Source organism: Solenopsis invicta, chromosome 4, assembly GCF_016802725.1.
Source record: "Solenopsis invicta isolate M01_SB chromosome 4, UNIL_Sinv_3.0, whole genome shotgun sequence".
In the NCBI taxonomy this organism is placed as follows: Eukaryota; Metazoa; Arthropoda; class Insecta; order Hymenoptera; family Formicidae; genus Solenopsis; species Solenopsis invicta.
Genome location: NC_052667.1, coordinates 5,366,946 through 5,391,092, shown reverse-complemented (window position 1 = coordinate 5,391,092; position 24,147 = coordinate 5,366,946). Strand labels below are relative to the sequence as shown.

Sequence of the window (24,147 nt, the reverse complement as noted above, 5' to 3'; positions counted from 1 at the left end):
GGTGATCGCATAGCAGCGAGTGAAACGGTGCGCTCTCCATTTGTCACCGTGCGCTTTCGGTCTAAATAATAGGCGCTTTTTTGCGACGCCCCGGTGCGGCGTTAAACGACGAGTGAAAAGAGAAAACAGAGTTGGGGGGGAGGGGGAGGAAGGCCTCTGCTTTAAAGAGAACGCGAAAAGACGGATGGATCGCAGGAAGCGGCCAATCGACTCGACTGACAACCCCGCGAGACTCACTGTCCCCCAGCGGTGACAACTCGCGCACTACTGGCGTCATTGTCGACGTAATGAGCGCGCCGCGGAACGCGCATCGGTCAGTGCAGCGAGGCGATTATGCGAGGCAACGTCGGCAGTTTCGCTGTCGCTTACGATATTTCTTTTTTTTCTCTCTCTCTCTCTCTCCTTCTTTTTCCAAGGCCTTTCAAGCGCCGACCGGCACAATCGCACTCAATAAACGCTTCATCACGCGAAAGCGCCCGTTTATGAACTCGACGATGCACTTTTATGTCGCATTCTGTCCCACATTGTCGCTAATCCCGACGTACAACGGCCTCGTTTATGTAACGAAAGACAATGAAGACATTTTTGCCGCAGTAAAGACTTCATCATTGAACGTTGACTGATCATTTTCGCGAGTCAATTCGTAATTGATTTTAACCGCGATTTAATTGGAAAGCAAGCGATGCAGTTACGAAACTAATTGTCCGGACACACAAGATAATGGGATTTTATTTTATGCTATTATACAAATTAAGAGCATAGTTTTAATATATGGAAAGAAATTTTTTTTAATGAAAAAAATGCATTTTTTTAAAACCATATATTTTGATGCAGGCATTTGTTTGGGCCGTTTAATCTAAAATATTTACTTTTAAGACATATTACTAACATAAGTATATAATTTTGTGTTTTTACATTTTTTATATTTAAATAATGATTTTACAAATATAATTAAATTTAGTTAAATTGTTTTTTTTTAGGTTAAAAAAATCTGATTATCTTGAATGCAAAAATAATAAATATTTTCTGAATTTCTCATAGAACTGCAAGAAAAAATTGTTCGAATAAAAATTATTTCATTTCATTTACATAAATATTTCAATTAGGAAATTTTTAACTTGACAGCAAGTAAATAAACTATTGGGTACTAAGTAAATAATTTTTTTGCTGATTGTGAGTAAAATTTTTTTGTCATAAAAAAAGAGATATTTTTTCTCTAAGTGTAAGATGCATATCACCGGCAGGATTTACATTTCCAAATTTGGTTGTCCCTAGAAAAAATTAATATTTGGTGAATTTGTAGCATAAAATAAACTTCCCTATTCTATGGGTGAACAAATAGTCTTGTACTTTTTCTTAAAGCTAAGATTTGCTTTACACAATACTGTGAGAAATGCGAAAGAGAGTAAATTCTCAGAGATTTAATGCAATCTCGACACGTTCTGCACCGAAGTATTCGTGCTGAAATAATTGCCGTATTCTTCGGATACTCTCTCGTGTTCCACGTACCAGATTTCTGGTAACACGCTGAAACCCTGTCGAAGCTAATCCCGTCGACGCGAAGAGACGTCGCGAGCGCGGGAGAATCATTCTTGCACGCGTAACAAGCGTGACGCGAGAGAGGATGCATGGCACGTAATGATTATGCGAGGGCACCAGCAATCAGCCGACGGTTGCGTTTTCTTACGTTTGCGTGACTGCGTTCTTTCGCGCAACGCTCTTCCCGAGACGTAATACGATATCGATATATGGCCCCGCCGCTGCGTATCCTCCGTAATCGACAGAAAATTAAATTCTCTAATGATACACATGAGACGCGATTCTACATCGCGAGTGTACATACATTAAGCATCAACACGCGCGGTTTTCTCCGATCGGCAGTCGTTTTCTCGAATCGATACTCTCCCCCTTTACAATTCGACGCAGAAACTCGATTGCACCTCTCGATGTACTACAGCTTCTCGCTATAATTTTATTGCGTTTATATAACGTTTGTCAGCAATATTATTTATTTAAACAGCAGTTTAAAATTATAATTATATATAATAATAAAAATATTTTATTGCGATTACACAAAGAATATCTTAGTCCAAGAAAATAATGCGCTATTTAATTTTTATTTGTACTAGCGTTCTTGGTACTAATTATGCTAGTAATTCAGTATCAACCATCAAAGAAAATTCTAGAACAAGGATTCTCAAATTATGAGTCGTGAAAAATTTTTTAACTACGGTAGAAATCGAAATTAAATTTTGACATAAATTACAATAATTAATTCCCTTGTCTAACATAAAATTGATTCCTTTATATATGCATCAAAAATATTTTATTGCTATCACTAATAAAAATGGAAAATGAACGCACTATTCAAATACTTATATCTCATATTTACAAAAATAGAATTTATAAAATTATATTCAATAATAAATTAAAAAGTTATTAGTAGAAATAGGTCGCGGATGTTTGTCGTTTTAAAAAAAATGAATCGCAATTTACACAAGTTAGTGGAAACTCTGTCCTAAAATTAGTTGAGACGCATGTAGACGTCTACAAGGAAATGACATAATGAAATAAGCAAAAATAAAAGACGCGAATAGGACATTAAGCTGGACCAACCTTATTTCGCGAATACACCTGGAGAACGTCCGTCCACCACCTGGTCTCTTCACGACAGGTTCCCTTGACAAAAGTCACACCCTCCGGCGAGGTGACGGCGAGGCTGTACGGATGTCCGGTGACGTCTTCGGCCGCGGCCACCTCCAGGACGCGGGTCATGTCGATCCTCGCCTGTGGCACCGTTTCGGGCTGCAACGATAAGACGAGGAACATTGATTTGAGTCTGGCTAATGGGAGAGTTCTACTTTATGCGAGATTACGGCGAGTTAACGTAATGGATCGTCAAATTACGTGTATCTCTAATCGCGCTTTCTCACGCGCGAATGTCGCGGCTTATGTTTATGCAAAGGCCGATGCCCGACGGGACGTCCGACATCGCGGACCCCCGTAAACCTGTGCGCGTGTTTATCCGCGCACGTGAAAATATGCACGCGGTGATAATTACGTACTACACCAGGGTGCTTTTCGACTTACGCGCGTTGCGCGCGATTCATTACTTATCCTCGTTGTTCGCGAAACGTTGAACAAGGACGAGGTGCGCGCCCGCTACTCCGTTGAAATAAAAAGGAGCGAATGGTAATGAATAAAATAATGATGATAATCGTCGACAGCGTGTACAGTCGCATGGGTTCGCATTTATCGTCTCCGACTCTCTCTGTTTGCTGTTTGTGAACGACCGTTTTGCAAAATTGCATGCGTTACGTGCCCGCATTCGGTCGGCTGGATTACATCGGGCCCGCTTTACCGGAAACGTATCATTTCAGGGCAATAGCGCAATCGACCGGTCGCAGCCGACTATTCCTCTCATCTCTTTCCTCCTCTCTCACCCTTCTCCCCCCCCCCTGATCGTAAAAGTTGCATTCCGCGGAAGGCAAAAATAACGTCTTATTGCCGATTCCAGCGAGGCACTTCGCTCCTCGTAAAACGAAAGTGAGTCTCATCGGTGATCGAGCAATTGCCGCCAATTTGAGGGGGAGAAAGGGGAGAAAGGGAAAGAGACATCGAAGGGAGAACGAGCCGGGGGACGAGAAATCGGCGCGACTCGCACGCTGGTCAAAGCACACCATTTGCAAGTGCCGCGGGCACTTTACATCGCGCAAAGTGCACCCGGGGAATGTCACCACAATGCAACCGTTGATGCTCCACGAGAATGAACGTAGCTGTCTGCGTCGAACAGATCGCTTTCATGCCGGGGATTGAGTAATACCTGTGCGACCAAACGGGCAATAAAGAATAGTGATCAATCTTTGGGTAATAAATTGAGCGATAAAAAAGGAAATGAGCGCAACTCGTCGCGTCAATGCCGGTGATAGTGTCATTATCCTAGAATATCAGTCCTAAGACAAAGATTCATTTAGGTTATTTAGTCACATTTTGTAATTTTATTAAAAATTCGGGCACAATTAGAAAAAAATTTTTTTTTAATGCAGTTTTGAAATAAATTTATTTTATTATATTTTTTAATGTCCCTTAATGATACAATCACAAATAAAAGTCGTTTGAATTTTGATGATCAAATTCGAGAAAGTACTAAAAAGTAATATGAACTGAAAGATATGATCTATAGTATCTGCAATACATGGACGTAAAACAATTTCGAACAATGTATTGTCTTCTAATTCTCACTCTTTTTTTATGAAAACTCACAAATTACACGAGAATACACGTCAATTTATTGCTGATGTATTGTCGACGTCTTGCATTATCAAAAATTAGAAAAAAAAGAAATTTTTGTTAAAAAGAAACTTAAAAGTAAAATTCCAAAATTTTCCCTGACAATGAGTATCAATAAAATTTCATAAAAATCATCCATGATTTTCAAGAATATAAAAGAAAATCCCTAAAAAATTCCACGTTTTTCAATTTCTTTGCAATAATAGACATCTCGAATTATTAACAAAACAATTAATAATTAAAAAATAGACTAATGCGAGTCAGTTTCTGACTCTCATTAGCCTATTTTTCGATTATGAATTGTGTTAAAATTTTGAAAATCCGGAACTAATTAATTGCTATTAACAAAAATTACCGTATTGAATCAGAATTTCATTCGACACGCAGAAATGCTGTCTTACACAAAATTGTTGCTGATCAACTTGCACTTTTTATGTGTCCTATTGCAGAAAATAAAACTTTTGTTCATAGAAATTGAAACGTAATCACGTAAGATTCGATCGCGTCGCACGTTCGTTCCTAAAATCGCTCGTCTACGCAGGACGAAAGGCGTTCGTAACGTCGGGTATATATGCGAGGCAACGCGTATAATTCAAAGTGCCGCCCAGCAATTTTTCTCGCGCGCGAGCAGCGACATTATTCTTGAAACGCGAGGAGGTTCATTTGCGCGGCGCGCGTCTCTCGGCGTTTTGCACGCCTATACGCATATATTCTCCTCTTACTGTCTCCCTCCCTCCCTCCCCCCCGCCTCTCGCCGTCGAGATAATGCAAAAATTTGCATATGAAAAATCCCTCCTTGTAGCCCGTATAATTAATCGCGAGGGATGAGAGCGGGCGCGCGAACGCGCGCGCGGGAACGGACGGCGGAGAAAAAAAAAGTACGAACGCGAAAAGTGCGCGGCGCAACGATGAAAATAATTAAAACGTTATTAATAGTCCTCCCGCGTTCTCTCTTTGTCCCCTTCGCCGGCGCGTTTCGCGCTTTGTAAACGCGAAAAGCTCTACGGAAAGCAGTCTAAACGAATCTCGCAGATCGTCGCTGTGTTTCAACACACGTCTGGGTATCTTCATGCGATCCCCGTTATTCTCACTCTTCTATTTGCTTATACCACCCGATACGTGCGCGACATTATGCGCATTAACGCGGTGTGCTACACGTACGTGCGCATTTTACACATTCGCGTTAAACGTTGCGTAAAACGCGCACCGAGACTTTTGAAAGTCTCGAGCGTAAGAATTATGCGTATACAGCTTTCGCCATCCTTGGCAAGAAAGTAATGAACCTAAACGTTAATTAATCACTTTCGCAGCCACCTACTCTCGTAGGAACTTAGACAGGCACGCTTAAATCAAACGTTTCCAACATTTTCTAAATCTCTCTCTTGAAGAATGGCGAATATAATTTTTCGAGAACTTTACCAAATTACTTTTACATCATCATCATCATCTCTTTTTTTCTAAATCTCTTTTACACATCTTTTAAGAAAAGGAAAGTTCGTACAACTCAACTGAAAATTATCCCATAAAACTTTTTCACGGTCGCAATTTCTCCTCCTTCTTGGAAATTTATCTGACTGTAAACTGCGACTCGCGTAAAGGAGATCACCCTTCTCACGAGCACATACATGCACACGTATCCCTGCATCGCCTGCATTTGAAGCGAAAGATCAAAGAACTCTGGATGGAGCGTGGTTATTGCGAGAAAGGGACGTGACGCGCGAAGAACGAATGCCAGAGAAAATCCGAGGATATTAGACACGGTGCTGCTCCCACATGCTCGCTCGCCGCCTGTATGGCAGCGAAATGTGAAAGACTCCTGCGGATAGACATCTACGAGACCAATGCAAACGTGAACGCGCTTCGCGAAATCTCTCGGAACAAATAATGATCCATTCAATCGGCGCTGGGCTCGACGCTCGTGGACAGCGTGACAATATTATGCTATTGAAATATACGATCAGCGCGTTAAACGCCGATCATTGCTAATACCGACGCGCGTGACAACTATTTATTTAATAAACGGCACAAAAAGATCACGGAGAAACGATGAGTGTTGCGCATCGTCGCGAAGCAAAAAGTTGGGAATACTTTTCGACAATATTTTCATGCACGCGCGTGTCGGATTAAGGCCGAAATACGTAAGACGAATTACGTTCGGCGTAGAACGGGAACGAGCCTGAAAGAAGATCCATGACGCATTAAGCCCGCATCGCGGCATGAGTTTCTATTAAGGCAGCGCCGCGCTTCCATGTGCCCTCGGATTATGCTCGGATACGGACGAAGGGATGCGTTCAACCGGGCGATACATCACAGTCTCATGTTGGCCCTTACGTAAGACCGCCCTGCTCTTGGTTTTTGTTTATTGGCAAGAAGTGGCTCGACCCTTTTGCCCCTTTGCTTATTCCATTTAGTAAGAGAGAAAATAAATGTATTATAATATCATACCGCTACCTACTATCTAGCGCACTACTCAAGTCTCAGGGTTGGATAAATTAATTAGTATATTCTTTTTAACTAAATTAAGTTGAAGTTAATGATAGTAAAAACCAATTTAGTTACGTTAAGATTAAATTAATTTAACTTGAAAGTTGATTTTTGTAAAACATTATTCATAATAAATTAAGAGTTCACAAGTTTTTAAAGTTAGATTACTCAAAACAATTCTAATACCGATCACCAAACAAATTTATTTTACTTATAAATTAAGTTTATACGAAATAAACAAATATTTTTTTTTTTTTACTTTTTCTTTTATAATTTTTTTGTTTTACTTATTGTTAGATAAATTTTTAACTTAGGAAGAAAGTTAACTGATTAAAGTTTATGTGTTTTAAAAATAACTAATTAGGTTAAAAATTAATTAAGTTAAAAGTTATAAACTTTTTAACTATCCAACCCTGTTAAGTCATAACATTGACATACATTCATGAAATTATTAAACAGTATTATTATAAAAATGCAGAACAAATTGCAGAACAAATTGAATACTAATACAAGCTTCAAGATGAATGAAGCCGCAACGAGTCTTTCGCGTGCATCTAGTTTCTTATATTTAATGTAATTAATTTTAATTGGTGTGAAATCAGGTTCTTTTTTTAATTAAAACGAATACTATAACGGTGGTTTTTTCAGCGAAAAAATAAAGCGGAATAAACACCAATCTGTGTACTCTTCGTACATGCTTCTCGAGAAAAGTGCGAAAAGATTGTAAACATCGATTGCGGAATAATGCGGTGGTACGGATTGATCGAAAGGCGATAATAAAATATAAGAGAAAAATTTGGGGAGAGGCGGATGATGCGGAGAGGACGCAGTAACAGAATACATGCGCCAAAAATAAAACAGGTGGTCCCGGAGTGGCCCGGAATAATCCACGAAACTTGCTTCCCGCTGTTTACCCGGGTCTTTCGTGACCTGGTTGCAGTCTCGTCGATGCGCCGGAGGAGATAAAATCCACGCGGCTCGTGTAAAACACGTTGTCGCGCCTCTCTTCATTTCCTACCGCGCGCGGTTGCCTCTTAATTTCAACTTACTTCTCCCGGGTCCGCGCAGCATCCTCTTTCTTTCTCTCCTCGCTCTTCCATCTTTTTCTGCATATCTCTGAAAGAGCAATCTGTGTATTTGATCTTCTTCCTTTGTGACTCACCACGCAAGCTAGTCGCAGCATTTCATTAGACTGAGAAACGTAGAATCTCGTCCTCGGTACTGTGTAATCTTCGAGATAGGATGACGGACGTTTAAGTCGTTTGGGATGACAGGATTGTTTCTCAGATTCCCATGTGTATTCCAATTCATTATTGTAACTTTAGATATTTTATATATAGTTAAACGACGTATTTGCAGTTTCCTATTGCAACGTTATAATTAATTAACGTGTATTTATAATCCAGAAAATCCAAAAAAAGATTGAATCTTTTAATAAATAACTTCATGATCAGAAAAATGTTATGAAATAAAAAATAATATATATAGTACAAAGCATGTATTAGTCGTGAGTAGTATTTAAAAATATCTCCTAGGTTAAATTGAATTGACTAAATTGTTTATTCAATTACTTAATCACGTACACTGAAAAAATTTTGTGTTCAATTGAGTACATTTATTTTGACATCATTTTAAATAAACATTAGCTAGTATAAAATAACTTATTTTTTAATTTAGAAAATATTTAAAAATGGAGAAAACAATGTTAAAATAAATATATTTACTTGAACGTAAATATTTTTCTTCAGCGTCATGAATTTCAAAAAATAATCTCCGTAATAAAACAATTTGAAATGAATGCGGTCGTACGAGAGCGCAGAGCGTCAATTGAGAAAAACGCCTGCGGCAACAATTCAGTAACAAGCGTTTGATAGAATTATCGAGCAAATCTTCCGTATGCCAGCGGCATGAAAATAATCGAACTCGTGGCAGAGTGGCACAAGAGCGGAACCGCGCGTATTCACATTAATTCACATATGGATGGCTGTTACTACCTAAATCCGCGACTGCCAGCGCAAGCGTGCGTCTTCAGCACCTTACGCGCGGCGTCGATTCCCCGGGTGGACATCGTAGACGTTCCGCGCGAGAGGTCCGCGCGGACAACGATTACGATTACGCCCGCCTACTCGCCTCGATGACTTTGAACACCGGCCGGGGACCCGAGGACCCCGGCATAAATCTCGGCGTGGCAGTCGTTAAAGATGTCCCAAGATGGGAATTTCGAATCGCCTGAAAGCATCAGCCGAGCGTTAAGCATCGCCAGGTCGTTAATAATCCTCTAAGTGGCATTCATGGCGCCTCGTTCCCCGTTTCCGCCGTCGTTGCTTCCTCCTATCGCTCGGGGAGTAGACAAGGCACCCGGAGGCGACGTCGGAGTGCTGATGATTTCGGAATACGACATGAATACGACACGATGACAAGCTCGCGAGAAATCCATCGCGCTTTAACAATATAAGTTTTTCACGAATAGAACGATTTTGCTCAAGCATCTAAACATTTAGCTAAATACAGATTTCGAAATGTTTAAGACTCAAATTGATCCAAACCTTTTGCAGCCTTATCATAATTATTTTGATGGCCCAGTAAAATTATTTTCAAATCTGAATCTAATTTTTAGATACTTGAATAAAACTGTAGGGGACAATTTTGAATATTTATTTGCACATTCATCACCAAATGGGAATGTAAGAAAAAAAAATAATTTAAGTGGCATGCATTTGGCAACTTTTCCTATTTTTGGAAAATTTTGAGCAAAAAAGTTCTCATTTGGCCACGACGTCACTATTATTATTAAACTTTGATTAAACCATAATTAAAATACGGTCACGTGATGATCATGTCTCGCGAGCGAGCCACGGTATATTACTGTATGAAGAAACTAAGAGTGGATGGCCATAACAGAATGACGACTAAGAGTAAAGTTTCTTATTTTAGTTGGAGAATTATATCGGCTCTCGTACATTTTCCCACCGCATCGTAGGTAGAGAAACCCGCTATCACTTTATACGACTTCGTAATTCCGTTCCGAAGCTCTCGGCATCCTCCCGTCGAAAACTCGTCGGACGGCAAAAGTCTTTATTGGAATATCGGGCCGGGGTCCGATACGCGCGTGCGTGTTTAATCCGCGTAAGAAGGTATTTATACGTGTATAATTGTCGAAGCTTCGTTAATTGCTCCATTCGGAAAGTGCGACGGGCATACCTTGAAGCATTAATTTGTCGGCCGCCGATGTTCGCATGGTTATTCTCGGCGTGCCAACCAGCCCGCCCCCCCTCGGCTCTGGTCCCAGCGGAGACTAGTTTCATCTGGAAAATCAACAGGGGTCTCGTCGTCGTCGGGGGCACGCGGAACGATCCGGTAACTTTTCATCAGCGGGAAACAGGTCTCACCGGTGTGTGTGTGTGTGTGTGTGTGTGCGTCGCGCGGCGTATAGTGTGGCTCGCATCGCGGTACAGAGAAAGATCGATAAAACTGGAAGTTATCAGACTGCGCCAGAGAAGCCAGCCGATGGCGTCCGGTAACATCCGAACGGGTGCGGGAGCTAAAAATTTATAATTGTCCCGTCGCTGTTGGCGAAGTAATCTAATGACGGTCATTACGCGCGTCGCAATACTGATTACGCACAATTAAAGTCTCATTAATCTCTCGCATAAAATTACGCCGAGTAAATACGAGCCGGGCGCGGTTGTGCGAACTGCAAACTTGATACCCAATACGAAGATGTAAAACATCCTCTTCGATCCCGTTGTTTTCACGATCACCGCCGTCGAGAAACCTACTTTCCGTCTGAGACGATACGCGCGCGTGTCTCATCGGATGACATCAAAAACCGGAGGGGAAAACGCTGCGAAGGTCGCCGCGCGATTCTCTCGAAGGATATATCGGAGGACGGTTCGCAAAGAGCGGAGGCTGGAAAAGTGATTAGAAATCCCGTCGGACTTTCCTCACGGCGATTCCTCCCCCGCCAACAACGCGACGTGACGGAATGCGTGAGAATGCGTGAGGTGGATCTTATATTCCGTGCATATCAACGCACGATGCGTTGCGCATCCCGTATAGGCGTCTGAGAGAAAACTCCGCTGTTCCTCTTCGAAGAAATCTTGAAAGTGAAGCTCGTAAGGCAGGAAGTGCGCGTTTGTCAGACGCAAGAGCCAAGCGAGAGATCCTCGTTGCAAAAATTCACTACTCAATGCGCCTAACTGATTCTGAATATTTTGTCTCGTTTCATTGGAAAATGAAAAACGCGCTGTTTAATCAGCGAATAAAAAATTCATTTCTGAATCCTCTTGAAGTCATATTTTTTTCCAAAAAATTGAGAGTTCCGCTGTTATAAATAACGCATTATAAAATCTTTTTTTATTAGAAACATGGGTTTGAAGTAATTCATAGGTTTCTGAATGCTCAGTAAAAATGTGAATTAATACCTTCAATTATAATTTCAGCGGCGTAATGAAAACGTATCGCATCCGTGATCTTTGATATAATAAATAACGAACCGTGGAAGACGATTTTAATTACCTTACGACGATACCTCGCGTATTTACCGTGGTCGCGCTAAAAACAAGAACCACCGTCACTTTTCTCATCCGTTTAAAGAAAAGTCGGGAGCTCCCGCGAAAAGGAAAAGACTGACTCGCCGTCGGGAAAATGGGAACGGCGATCGTTTAAAGGAACATCCTAAAGGCGGAGAATCAGCGGAGCAAGACTATCTGCGATCAGCTGGCGGCGGGATTGTCCGTCCGTGCCGATTCACGTCCGCTTTCAATTAGCTGTCGTATGGGTGATCCGCAAACTCGCGCGTACGGCCGACCGCCGTGTAATCACCCGCCAGTCATCAACAGGAATACAATTTCTCGATGATTACCGGCAAGAGGGATGGCGCGACGCGGTATAGGGTCGAAGAGAAACCCGGATGGTCGCGCCGAAGAAAAGGAGAGAAAAGGAAAAATAAAATGAACTCGGTAGCGGAGAAAACGGGTGTTGAAGGGATATACCGCTGATAGGAGAGCGACTCGTCGACGGCGTCGTTGTAAGAAAGCAATCGCGACCGTTAGTCGGCTTTTCTCGACAAAGTATCTCGATAATGCAGGATAATCCTCGCGGCTCTCTCACAATATCTCTCTGTCTCATTGTTTCTCTTCCGCTCGTTGATACCCCGACTGATTTATACGGGAGACGGAGGGCGAGCGAAACGCGAACGGTGGTCGACGCGCCGCGCCGTGAAAGGCACCTTAGCTAATAGCTCTCTGGCGAGTCTCCGCGCCGCGCGCGTTGATTACGTACCATGATTCGCAATTGAAACTCGCGGACGCCGATAACAAAGCCGGACAGTGTCTTGAATACTCTCCGCGGGCCCGGGGGGAGCGTACGCGGAACGCAGGCCGGGTATTCCGGGTAGGAGAGGAAGAATGGAAGCTTTCTATCCTTAACGACCGATTTATTGTGCCTGCAGATTGAGGTCGCTTTGATCTCGTCTCGAGCGACTTTGATTAGGTACCAATAGTTTATTTATTTGCGACCGCTATTGAGCCGCGACTCAGGCGGAATCTCTGCTCTTGTGCGGTATTAAAGTACAGCGAAAGCGTCAAAAGACACTCATGCGGCAGTCACGTGTCGACAAATATATAATGAAGATTTAAAGGAAGAAAGTTGCGATATCACGAAGACCATTTCATATTTCTTTTTTCCCCTCATATTTCGTGTCGGGACACGAGATGACATTTTCGCAAATAATTAACCGGGATTTTTGCACAAGATCATTGTACAGAATAATATACACAACATTATTATAGAATAAAGTTCAAACATTATGTCATTAAATAACATATTATACATATAGTCCAAGAGACCAGTGATCTCTTAAATCGTCTTTTAAAATATTTTTGAATTAACAAATTAAATTAATTAAAAATATAAGGAACTGTTAATTAATATTATTTTATTGATAACTTATCGAAAAAACGGTCGAATATTCAATAATTAATGAATAGCAATAATTAAAAGGTAAAAACACCAAAATAAAACTGGCTTAAATTTATTGTAATTGGCATACTTTTATTTACAACAATTACTATAGTTTTATTATTAGAATTTATAAAAATATTGATTTAATTTTTATAACAACCGTCAATTTGTATGTACAATGAATGTAAAATATTTTGCAGTAGTCTTCTTTTATGAAAATCCAACAATTCAAAATAAAATTCTATAATTACATTGTTATCAGCTGTATAAATTTATGAAAAATTTCTATCAAATGTTCCTGATTTTTTAAAAATACTGACAGCATGCACAAAAGTAAACTTGTTAAATTTTATCTATATTATTTATTTATTATTTACTTTCTATTTTTGTCACTAAACGTTGCTTGTATGAAGTAAAAATGTAAAATATCGAATAGATACTGGTATTTATTCAGCAACTTTTCCTTAAATATTCAATACATTCGATTTCAGCAGTAAAGTATTTAATATTGATTTAACGCTATTTGGTTTACTTTGGCACGACGCTTTTTTCATGTCAGTTACATCTGACATTCCTTGCTGATCGCTTAAGGCGACGTGTCCCGGATCGCATTAACATCTATCCATCAATCCAAGTCTGCTCGGTAGGTGGTAATCCGCGGTACTTTCTTGGCTGAGATACCTATTTCCCGAAGTATTCACACGGGTCCCGTTTAAAAAAAATATCACTATCTGATCGAAGCAACCCCGATCTTGAGTGAAAAGACGACGGATGCTCTCACGAGTCGCTACGCGACGTCTAAGCCTCGTCGTAGAGCTCGCCCCGTAATTTTCGCAGAAGAATAAGCCGTCTTTCATCATCTCCGATCGGCCGATCACTTAGCGTCGTACACGCTTTTCGTCGAGATAAAGCGATGATAATTCGTGCCGCGGCGATCGGCACCTCGTCGACCTCGCGTGGACCTTTAATATTAGCCGCGACCTTTCGTATCCGCGCGCGCGACGACGGAATTTCGCAATTAATGAATTACAGTGCAGGTTAATAAATCGTCGTGCAGGACGCGAAGGGGAAGATAAGGAAAGATTACGCGAGAAAGAAAGAACGAAGTAAGGAGGTAGAGTGCATACGTACGTACGTACGAGTCTCTCTCTTTCTCTCTCTCGCGGCGTCGCGCAGCGCGATGCAGCACTCGCAATTAAATTAATGACCTGATGTCTTTATTAATTGACCTCGCCCCGGTTACAAATTGCAGCCATTAACGTGGCCGACCGGCCGCGCGGTGGCTGCTTTTATTAGCCGGACGGCGCGGAGGCCGCGGAAGGTCGGCATTAACCGCCGCCGCCTCGATTAAAATACCCCTTTGACTAATTCGAGAGCGATGAGGGGTGGTGGCGAGGAGAGAGAAAGAGAGACGGCTGCAAGGAAGAAAGAATACGGGAATCGAGGCCCAAGGTTCCCGCTTATTAAACTCTCGCCGCCGCGCTGGCTGATCGTTGCGGTGCGAGCGCGAGGTAAGCAGAGTTCCTCCTCGCGCTCTTCGGCTCTTCTTTCGACGCGACACGCCCTTCGATCGCATCGAACGTTTAGTCAAAGCGAGCAGCGACGATACGCGTAAACTCGATCGCTCCGAGTAATCTCCCTCGGAATGCCAGACCGGTATCGCTATTCTTTCCGCTCCATGAATTGAATGAAACGCGTAACATTGTCCTTGAGTCGCGAGCCTTTCTGTTCCGCTCGTTGCAACGTGCACATGTATGTTTATGTTCCATTAGCGTAATCTGCGACTACGTCTCTGCGCAGATAAATGTACAGATAAATCGATAGCGGTATACACTTGTTGTCGATTATCCGAGCAACGCTTTTAAATCAAGGGAAACACGATATCGAGCAAAACGTAAATGAGATATTAAGCAAAAGTGAGTATTAATGTTGAGCTTCAGTCACTTTAGGTTTTCAACTCGCGTGTCCGCACGATCAATAATAATTAGGACTTTGAGTAATCGGTATCCTCTTTAGCTGCGATACCATTCGAGTCTCGCAACGCGCGTCGCGCATCGCGTCCTCGCTTCTTATCTTTTACACATTATTATATCTTTAAGCGATTCCACGTGCACTTATGAACGAACGCTCGCCCGAATACATTTCATCACGGCGCAACAACAAATGAATCCGTACATACGAAAGCGCGCGGAGCTGATGTATCGCGCCTGACGATTCTATCACGAGCGTCGCGCTAATGCCACGTTTGAAGATTTACTCGGGAAGCAAATAGTATGGCGATAATCGTTCAAAGTGACACGAACATTCGCTTATCTCCGCAGCGGGGAGATTAATGCTCGACTCGGGCGGAGAGGTGCCGTGGATGCCTAAGTTAATAACGTTCCCCGGTAATAATGGTGCCACCGTCGGAGGATTGCGAAATAAATTCGCGACCAGCACCCGCGCGCTCTCAAACGGAACGCGCTGATGTCGAAATATTAGTCAATTAAATGGCCGTAATTAAGTAGACACGACGATAGGAAACCTGTCCTCTCTCGGGCTTTTCCAAGGCTTCGGGATCCGGAATTGCCTCGCTGGTCGCATTGGCGAATGATACGCGACTCGTGATTAACGCCGTTATGATAACGGCTCGATACGTCTAAACGTGTAAACGTTAATACATTGTTTTTGTTGCTTGACACATTTAATTTCGCGCCGCGAAAGTAACGGGGAAAGAATCGATTAGTCGATTCGAAAGCACGTTGAAAGATAATAAGATTAATGAGTGTGCCAATGCTGTAGAAATTATCTCCGTACACATGTAATGTACACCATTGATATAGAAATTTGATTGAAGTTATCTAAATGAATTAAGTATATATAAGATTCGAATAAATTTGCTGCTCTTTCGCCTATCGAATTGAATCACGGAAGGAAATATTCATGCACAACATTCCAACACCATGAAACGCTGGTTAAAGATAAATACAGTTCACGTGCGCAAAGTGTAAAGGAATTTTCAAGTAACAAAGGATCATCGTTATTGCGTAATAATTACGCTGTCGTAATTATTCTGCGTTAAAGAGGTGTGATTAAAAATCAAGATGCTTCAATCTGTTTGAAAATTATATTGTATAACATACTATTTAAAGACGATTAATATTATATTAAAATTTCGAAACAATTGACTCCGTACAACTTCTAAGAAAATAAAAGTTTAAGTTAGAGTTTTACCACAGATTGGTTTTCGACAGCAAGACTAAGAATATGCATAAACGGCTAGTACGTAAAGTCATTTCATTGATTTAATTTTGCATAGTTGAAATCAATAGCGATCATCGGAAATCCAAGTGCATGCTAAAATTTCAAAAATCGTTATATTCTCAATAATATAAGTCACTTTATAAGCCGAGGCTGTATCGATCATGTATCCTCAAACAGACGTAACAAGTAACATGAAAATATCAACGCCTTATAAAGATATCCGCGTAGATTCGACGATCATTCCCTGTCAATTTCGCTTAGATCGATCCGTCTCCTTCACGATCCGCGATGATCGAAGAAGGTCGATCATCACGGGAAGACTGGCCGGTCACCTTTTCCAGGGAGAGCTCTGTTCGAAGCGTGGAACATCGTTAACCTTTGAGATCATCTTCAAGGTGGAGCGTAGTGCACGCGACCTGCACACACTCGCCAGCATCGCGAGGATACACGTACATACGCACACAGGCGCAGCATACATAATGTCGCCTTCTCGCTCGCGCGCATACCCGATAACATTCCGCGAGGATGACTTCCCCTTAGGGGTACGAGAGGAGTAACGGGATCGAGGAATCGATCCCGTCGCGGAGATCGAAGGTCCCTTGAGAGATTCGATTCGATCTCGCGGAATGGCGAAGGTCGCCGCGAGGGGAAAGGGCCTTATGAATTATCGCGTGGCACCGGGACCGGCACGACGACGCTGAATCAAGTGATTACGATGGTCGAGAGGAGATCCTTCGAGAGCTAACAAATCGTCCAACAATGCCGATAAACCGTTCACCATTTAAGAACCCGTCGTAGCAGTGATTCCGGCTTCCTGCCGCAATAAATAAACTGTCCGGTATCGTTTCACCCGAAGAATCGTTCGGCAATTATAATTTACTTTAATTTTGTTAATTAATTCCCGTTTAGTTTGCTCATGTTTTTTTTTCGCTACAAGGGGGAATTCTTAACGCGCTATAAAAATCGTACCTGCCGCTGTAGCTTAAGATTATCCTTGAATATATTCTATAATATATCATTGAACGAGAGAGACAGATATTTCCAATTGCCAGCTCGCAAAGGCTTTTATGATTTTACACTCTCGTGACCTTTTCTCGAAGGTGCACACACACACACGGCGGCCGCGCAAGTCGGCGGGCGTCAGAATCTTTGGCCGCGGCAGCAAAGCGCGCGCACGCCGCGCATAAGCTCCCCGCATATAAATATAGATAGATCCCGATCTGGATCTGGATCATAAACAATCGTAAGCGTAACGGACATCCGTAATTGCTTCTCTTATGGCCGGTCATAACGCAACATCCGGTGCTCGCGGCTGCGGCTGCAGTACGCCGCCGTATCGATGCCTCGGAATCCAAGGGAATTGATTTCATATATCGCTGCACCACAATTCCGCGCGTGTTGTGCGCCGTGTCGACGACACGAGTCAGCAAGTTGGTTCGGCTTCTTCGTTGGTTTGGCTTTCTTACAGTTATTTCATTACAGCGGGAGAAAAAATTTTTTAATGAAAATAATACATTTTTTTTAATTATATACTTTGACGCAAGTATTTGTATATTTATACTTTAAGTAATTTTGTATTTTTTTTACATTTTTTTACATTTAAATAATGATTTTACTTTAAATAAACTAATGATGTTATTAAACTTAATTAAATTGTTTTCTCAGATTAAAAAATCTGATGAAGAAATCTTGAATATAAAAACAGTCCAACGGTAATATTTTTTTAGAACTGCAAGAAAAAATTACCTCTTCATTTTATTTATTGTACATAAATATTTTAATAAAGAAATTTTTAGCTCGACTGCAAGCAACTAAATTATTGGACCCGCCGAGTAAATAATTTTTTCGCGTCAAGTAAAATTTTTGTGAAACATATGAAACAACATCATTTTATAATATTAATTTTTCGCGGATTTAAAGAATTTCTCTCACGCACCGAGCTATCGAACCTCCTGAACTGACGGATAAACTCACAAATAAAAATGTATATTATTACTTGTGAACACAATCTCCTCCATTTCGCGAATTTTTAATATATTTAAAATAACCGTGAAGATTAAGATAAGATACTTGGTACTGAACGATAAGCTTGTATTATAAATCATACAGCTTGTATTTGATACGAAAGCCGATCGGCTTTCTGAAACACACCGGCACATATCGCGCAATCTAAGAGCCGGGATATAATACCGTGTAACCAGCTTTCTCTCCATCACGTTAATGCATGTAATCGATACCTTCCGATATTACCATAAATCCTGCATTCTCCTTGCGCGTAATCGTTGATGAACCGTGCGGCTGCGATGCGAATCGAAACTAGTAATGATAATAGGAATAAGAGATCACCGTTCAGCAATAGATATGACGCACGCGAGTCTCAATCACGTTGCGGATTGGTCATCAGCCGACATCCGGAATTGCTCGCGAACGCGGACTTACGATCTTGTTACATAATGCACACCGCCGCAAAATGCAGGATACTCTATCGCAATAACATCGTAGTAATGTTGCTAATCATCCGTCCCGGTGGACGGCATTTCCGTCCGATGCAATCGAACGACGTTCATTAAATGTAGAATCGCTCAGCGGAGTGAATTCTTTCTACGCACTTCCCTCTCTTATTATTTCACTTCTTGTCACATGTTGCATTACTGCGCGGAAAGAACGGTTTTGCTACAAGTATCTAAAAATGTAGCTAGACACAGATCTGAAAATAACTTTGTTAGACCATTACGATAATTGCGAAAAAAGTTTTGACATTCTAGTAACTAATTTCAGTGTCCTTCATTATTACTTTGATGTACAACAAAATTATCAGCTAAATTTTTTTAGATACTTTAGCAACCATTTTGTCTGTGTATGTAAAAAAATCCAATTAATAGAAAATATAAACAGCGATAATAAAATACAAAATGAAACTAAAATAAAACTAACCGATTTTGTATCTTCATTCAAACGAATCGTGGAAAATGTTTCGATCCGGCGAATACAGTGCAAAAATTATTCATGTTTCTCTTTACATTAATAGGATAAAGAATTTATAGGCGAGAAAAAAAATTGATGTGCGAAAGTCGAAGAAGTTACTTCTGCAATTTAAGAAAATTAGCGCTCTAAGAATTTTGCAATTTTATCTTGTTTCAAAACGGGAGAACTCGCCTTCTTCTCTGGCAATCTGTTGGCAAACGAAGTCGTCGCGTCGCAGTGACAGTTCGTATTCTCCCCCGTTATTTCCTTATGCTAATACGGGCCGGCCGCACGGCATAAAATGGGTTACGGCGACTGTAAGATTAATGCGGCACCTGTTCGCAATTATAGGCGCACGCGAGCGCGCGAATCGCGGAAGAGGAGCGCACGTGCGTGCAAGCGCGCGCAATTCTGCGCGATGCGAGCTCGGGGGCACCGTCGTCGTCGTAAGGGACCGCGACTTGGAGGGATTCCGATCACTTCGTCGCGGCTTTAACGAGCGAACGCGATCGAATGATGGTTCTTAGTCCGCGCTCTCCCTGTCTTTCCTCCGTCGCCGTCGTCGGCGCGGCTGATAAACGTCGGCCGTTAAAGGTTTTCATTGCCCCGACCGGATGTAGATCGACAAAAGCGGATCGAAGAAAACCTATCCCGAGCACACGTGTGCCGGAACGGTTTGCAGTTACAGTACCTCGTTCATTGTGCTCAACATTTTGTGTGTGTGCCCGTGATTTCTCTTTCTACGTCAATAATATCCTACACACTACTTGGAAGATTTATGTTAAACTTTTGAAGAAATGTATCGCATTTCTCAAACGGTCCTTTCAAATTTCTATGTTAATTTAACATAAGATGAATATGTTTAGAATGTGACATAAATATTGCGTAACAAATTAACACAAAAACTTCGACACAGTTTGAAACATCTTTCTTCAGTAAAATTAACATTCATAACATGTTGACACGTAGATTTTATTCATCTATATATCTTTGAATTTATGTCATAAGCTATATTTTTATTTAATTGCTAATTGTATAATTTTAATACTAAGAAATATTAACTTAACACAAAATATTCAAATAAAATACACGATAGAAAACATTTTGTTAAAATTTTCAACATATCTAAGTTTTAAATTTAACAATATGTTATTATGTTATTTGAATATTTTGTGTTAAATTGATATTTTAACATTTCTTAGCACTGAAATAACAATTTATGAGCAAATAAACAAATAACAAAAATAATTAGTAGTATTAAAACATAAAAACGTATGTACTGTTTAAAATTTGCAACAGAATTTAACGTAATGTAACGGGAGCAAATTTCAAGCAGATACATTAAAAGCATTCAATGTACATTTAATGTAAATTTAATGTTGTCAAAAGTGCACTCAATTTCATGCACATGCTTCCAGTTATAGATACATTAAATTTAATCTGCATTGTTATATTTAATGTGTAATATAAAAATATATTGAATTTTATTTTTAACAGAGTGTATTTTCACAAACTGTGTCGAAGTGTTATATTTTCTGTGTTAATTTTTTATATAATATTTATGTTACTTTTTAACATATTCAACTTGTGTAAATTAAATTAACACCAAAATTTGAGTGGACACGTGGTGAAGATGTATATTAAATTTAATCCAATTTTTTTTAACATATCTATGGATACGTTAAAAATTCTACACAAAAATTTTAACAAAAATTTGCTTTAACATAAACACAAAATATTCTCTACTGCGTACTACTCAGAAGAATGCGTTCGACGCATTCGTAAAAATTCCAGATGATACCGTAAACGGCTGATTAAATTACAAGCACCGTTATAAGCATCTAATGATACGAATGAAAAAAATCACGCTACCGCTAGCGGAGGAGCGTCCCGCGTAGCGCGTCAGAACTTATCCCTCGTCCAACAATGCTAATCCATTCTGTCCATCAAAATTCTAACGTCGTCGCTCTCGTCCGGTTGTCAGAGGTCAACGAAACGCGGCCGATTAAAATATTACCGGCGTACAGCTCCTATAACTTTATGGTGGCACGCGTGCGCGCATACGGACACGTATATTCATACGTTACGTTATGTGATGGAATGCCAGCGATGTCCAATATGCGATATACCGGATGGCGCGCGATGCGAGCGCGAGGTACCGGCTCGTTGCCCAAGCGGTACACACGTACTACGTGGCTACATAAATACGTTATGTATGATGACCACGATGCGATACACGTACGCGACGCTCGCGTATGGATACGCGCGTTGTACCTGCATCTGTACGCATGTACGCTGCGTACGTACATACGGGGTACGTACGTTTCCTGGTTGCTCTCGCGTGCTGGGCGTGTCGCAATCGCGAGCGAGTATACGCCGCATATACGACGAGCGTATACGCACATCGATACGCAGGGCGGGGCATTTAATTTTGACATCGGTCATAACTTCTCTACTTAGCCGGGATGACCGGGGGAGAGGGTAGGAATGTGAGCAACGCGTAATCTCGATCGTGAAATTAACTGGCGGAGCGGAGAGAGCGCACGCGCGCGGCCAAACGCTTGGCTCTTCGAAAAAGGGACGAGGAAATTTTTCTCGCGAACGCGCGGATTTACGTACTCGCTTCTAATCCCAGTGTACCTTAGAAATGGTACCGTGATTGCACCGCATTAATCATCCGCCGCCGACGTTAGGCTAATTGACATTGCACGACATACGCGAGCTCGCTCATGATTTAATCTGGAGGAGGAACCAGTTATATACTCGGCTATAATCGAATAGCTCTCTAACTCTATTCTCTCTAACAGCACACTTTAGCATCGTGAGATAAGTAACCGTGCGTAAAGACGGAGTCGTACGAACAAATACGGAGGTCTCGTTGAAATCTCATTTTCCGAAGGGGATATACCCGCGTTGTGGGAGAATATATCGGAAATGTGCAATAACGTTGGATTGATCGCACTTCGACTGTCATTAATGTACCTCGGAATCATCGGCGCGAGTCGCGGAGGCTACGGTCGAAATGAAAGAGCAAACTACACGAAACCGCAATCTCTGACACGCGAGAAAAGCGCGCGTTTCTCACATAGTTCAGGCCATTTGTATTATACGTGAGCGCAGCGATCGTTACCCTCTTTTGCGGGGTAATGCTCGGTAATAAGACGTGTTTTAATGACTACTTTAGCCGCGCGGGTAACGGGCAACGCGTGATCACATAGGTGCATGAAAGTTAAGCGGATCGCTCATTGCGATGGACCAATGGCGATCGACAGCGCGGTGCTGCGCGATAAAAAGAGAAAAAAAAGGGGGGAGTTGAATTATCTTATCCGCCTGTGATACAAAGTACCTGACGTAATTCGTAATGCCATCGTTAGAACGATTTCGCATTCTAATCGTAATGTAAACGAGAGTAATTAAGTGGGCGTTATTCTGGTTTTTATGCAATTTTCGAGAACGGTCTCCTCAACTCGATTTGCAGCCATTCACCCGGAGAAAAGTTTCTTCGTGTAAAAAAAAAGTTGTACGAATCAAAGAAATTTGTGCATTCCTGTACGGTTAAAGGAAAGTTTCTTTGATTTAAAGAAATTTTTTGATTGTTCCTTTTATTAAAATTGAAAAATAGTTTGATTATGCAAACCTTTTTTTTTTAAATAAAAAAAATATATCTTTAAAATCAGAACAACTAAATTCTTTTTTACGTTTCTGTCAGTATTTTCGTTAAACTAAAAAATTATTTGTTTAAATTATTAAATAAATGATTTAGACAAATAATTTATTTATTTTAAACAAGACTAATAAATCAAATAAATTTTTATTTTCCTCAAAGGTATTTTTACTTTAACTTAAAAAAAAAAATTAAATTAAATAACGATTTCAGCAATTTAAACACAACTTTTCTCTGGGTGTTCGCGAAGAAATTAGCTGTTATTAGATAGCGCTAACTTTCGTTTTATAATGATCATGCGATTTCAATCAAACTTACTAAAAATGAGACTGATAAGGAGGTTTTTCAACATCGATTAATATCGAGTTTTTGTTTCACTTTAACGCTAGTCGCTGGAACGTCTCCGCTTTGCGGTATTGATTTTCCGAAAGCGCAAAGTCTGAAAAATTTTGGCGACGAAGCAACAACTCATCAGCTGGCGAAGATACAGACAATTACCGACACGTGAGCCGTTCACTTCTAGCTAGCTCTTCTCGCTCTCGGCCGAAGCGATTTCTATTACGTGCAAGTGCAACGATCATTACCCCCTCAGCACGGTAATGTTCGGTAATCAGGTGTATTTTAACGAGTAGCCGTACGGCCGGAGCGAAGAAGCCTGGCCTATACATATATGTATAGGTACCGACGTATGACCCGCCGCAGTTTAAATCGCATTTCTGCGCGCAAACGATGCTGCGAGAGCGTTGCACTCGAGACGAGATCGCGTGCGTAGCAAAAAAAAGAAAAAAAAAGAAAAGACCGCGCGAATCCGCGAAGAAAGGAGAATTCGATCGTTCGAACACGGTTCGCCTAAAAATTTCGCTAAAAAAAAGCGGGATGCAAAATCTTGAAAAATGAAAAAAAAATTGGGAAATGGATGCTGCGGAAAATCTTGAAGATATCTCGTGCATAAAGAAGCGTACCAAGTGAAAGATTACGACGTGAATAATCAGATAAAGATACCTCGAAACGCGTTACATCACGTCTCATTATTCATGTAACGACGACGATAAACGTTGACTGGCCCTTTTTCAGCGTGGGACTGACGTAATAATCGACTCACGTGATTTTTCGATGTCACATTTATCAAAGAAGGAAGCGGAGGGAGAGAGAGAGAGAGAGAGAAAAGAAAGCGAATCGCCATCCGTTGTAATTCATGCCGTTACGTCGTTTAATTAATACCTTACACGTCGAGTGATTTTTCCTTCGGATCATTCGTTAAGCGCGGGCTTCTTTTGGGCAAATGACGTGCGCAAGCTACACGCGTCGTGTCTCTCTTTCTCATACAATGTCTTGTATAACTGTACATCGGTAAATCGTTGTACGATTACGTGCGCCGAGGGCTCTGCCCGGGCGCGATCGTGTTCCGAACAAACGACATCTCATGTTTTATGCGAACGTATGATCGCGCCGGTACAACACGCACGTAATGGCCCCAGCAACGCTTTTAAGTTTCGAGACAGCGTGAAAGATGACGCGGCATGAGGGGGACAACGATA

At 41.2% G+C, this 24,147-nt stretch overlaps 1 protein-coding gene across 4 annotated transcripts in view; it reads right to left on the bottom strand.

The window, feature by feature from the left end:
* Positions 1 to 24,147, bottom strand: part of LOC105195559 (protein outspread) — a 210,612-nt gene that overhangs the window by 19,153 nt on the left and 167,312 nt on the right. For all 4 annotated transcript variants that reach the window (XM_039448304.1, XM_011161014.3, XM_011161011.3 and 1 more), the window contains exon 4: positions 2,617 to 2,805. In XM_039448304.1, coding sequence (XP_039304238.1) covers positions 2,617 to 2,805 — 189 coding nt within the window. The remainder of the gene's footprint in view (positions 1 to 2,616; positions 2,806 to 24,147) is intronic.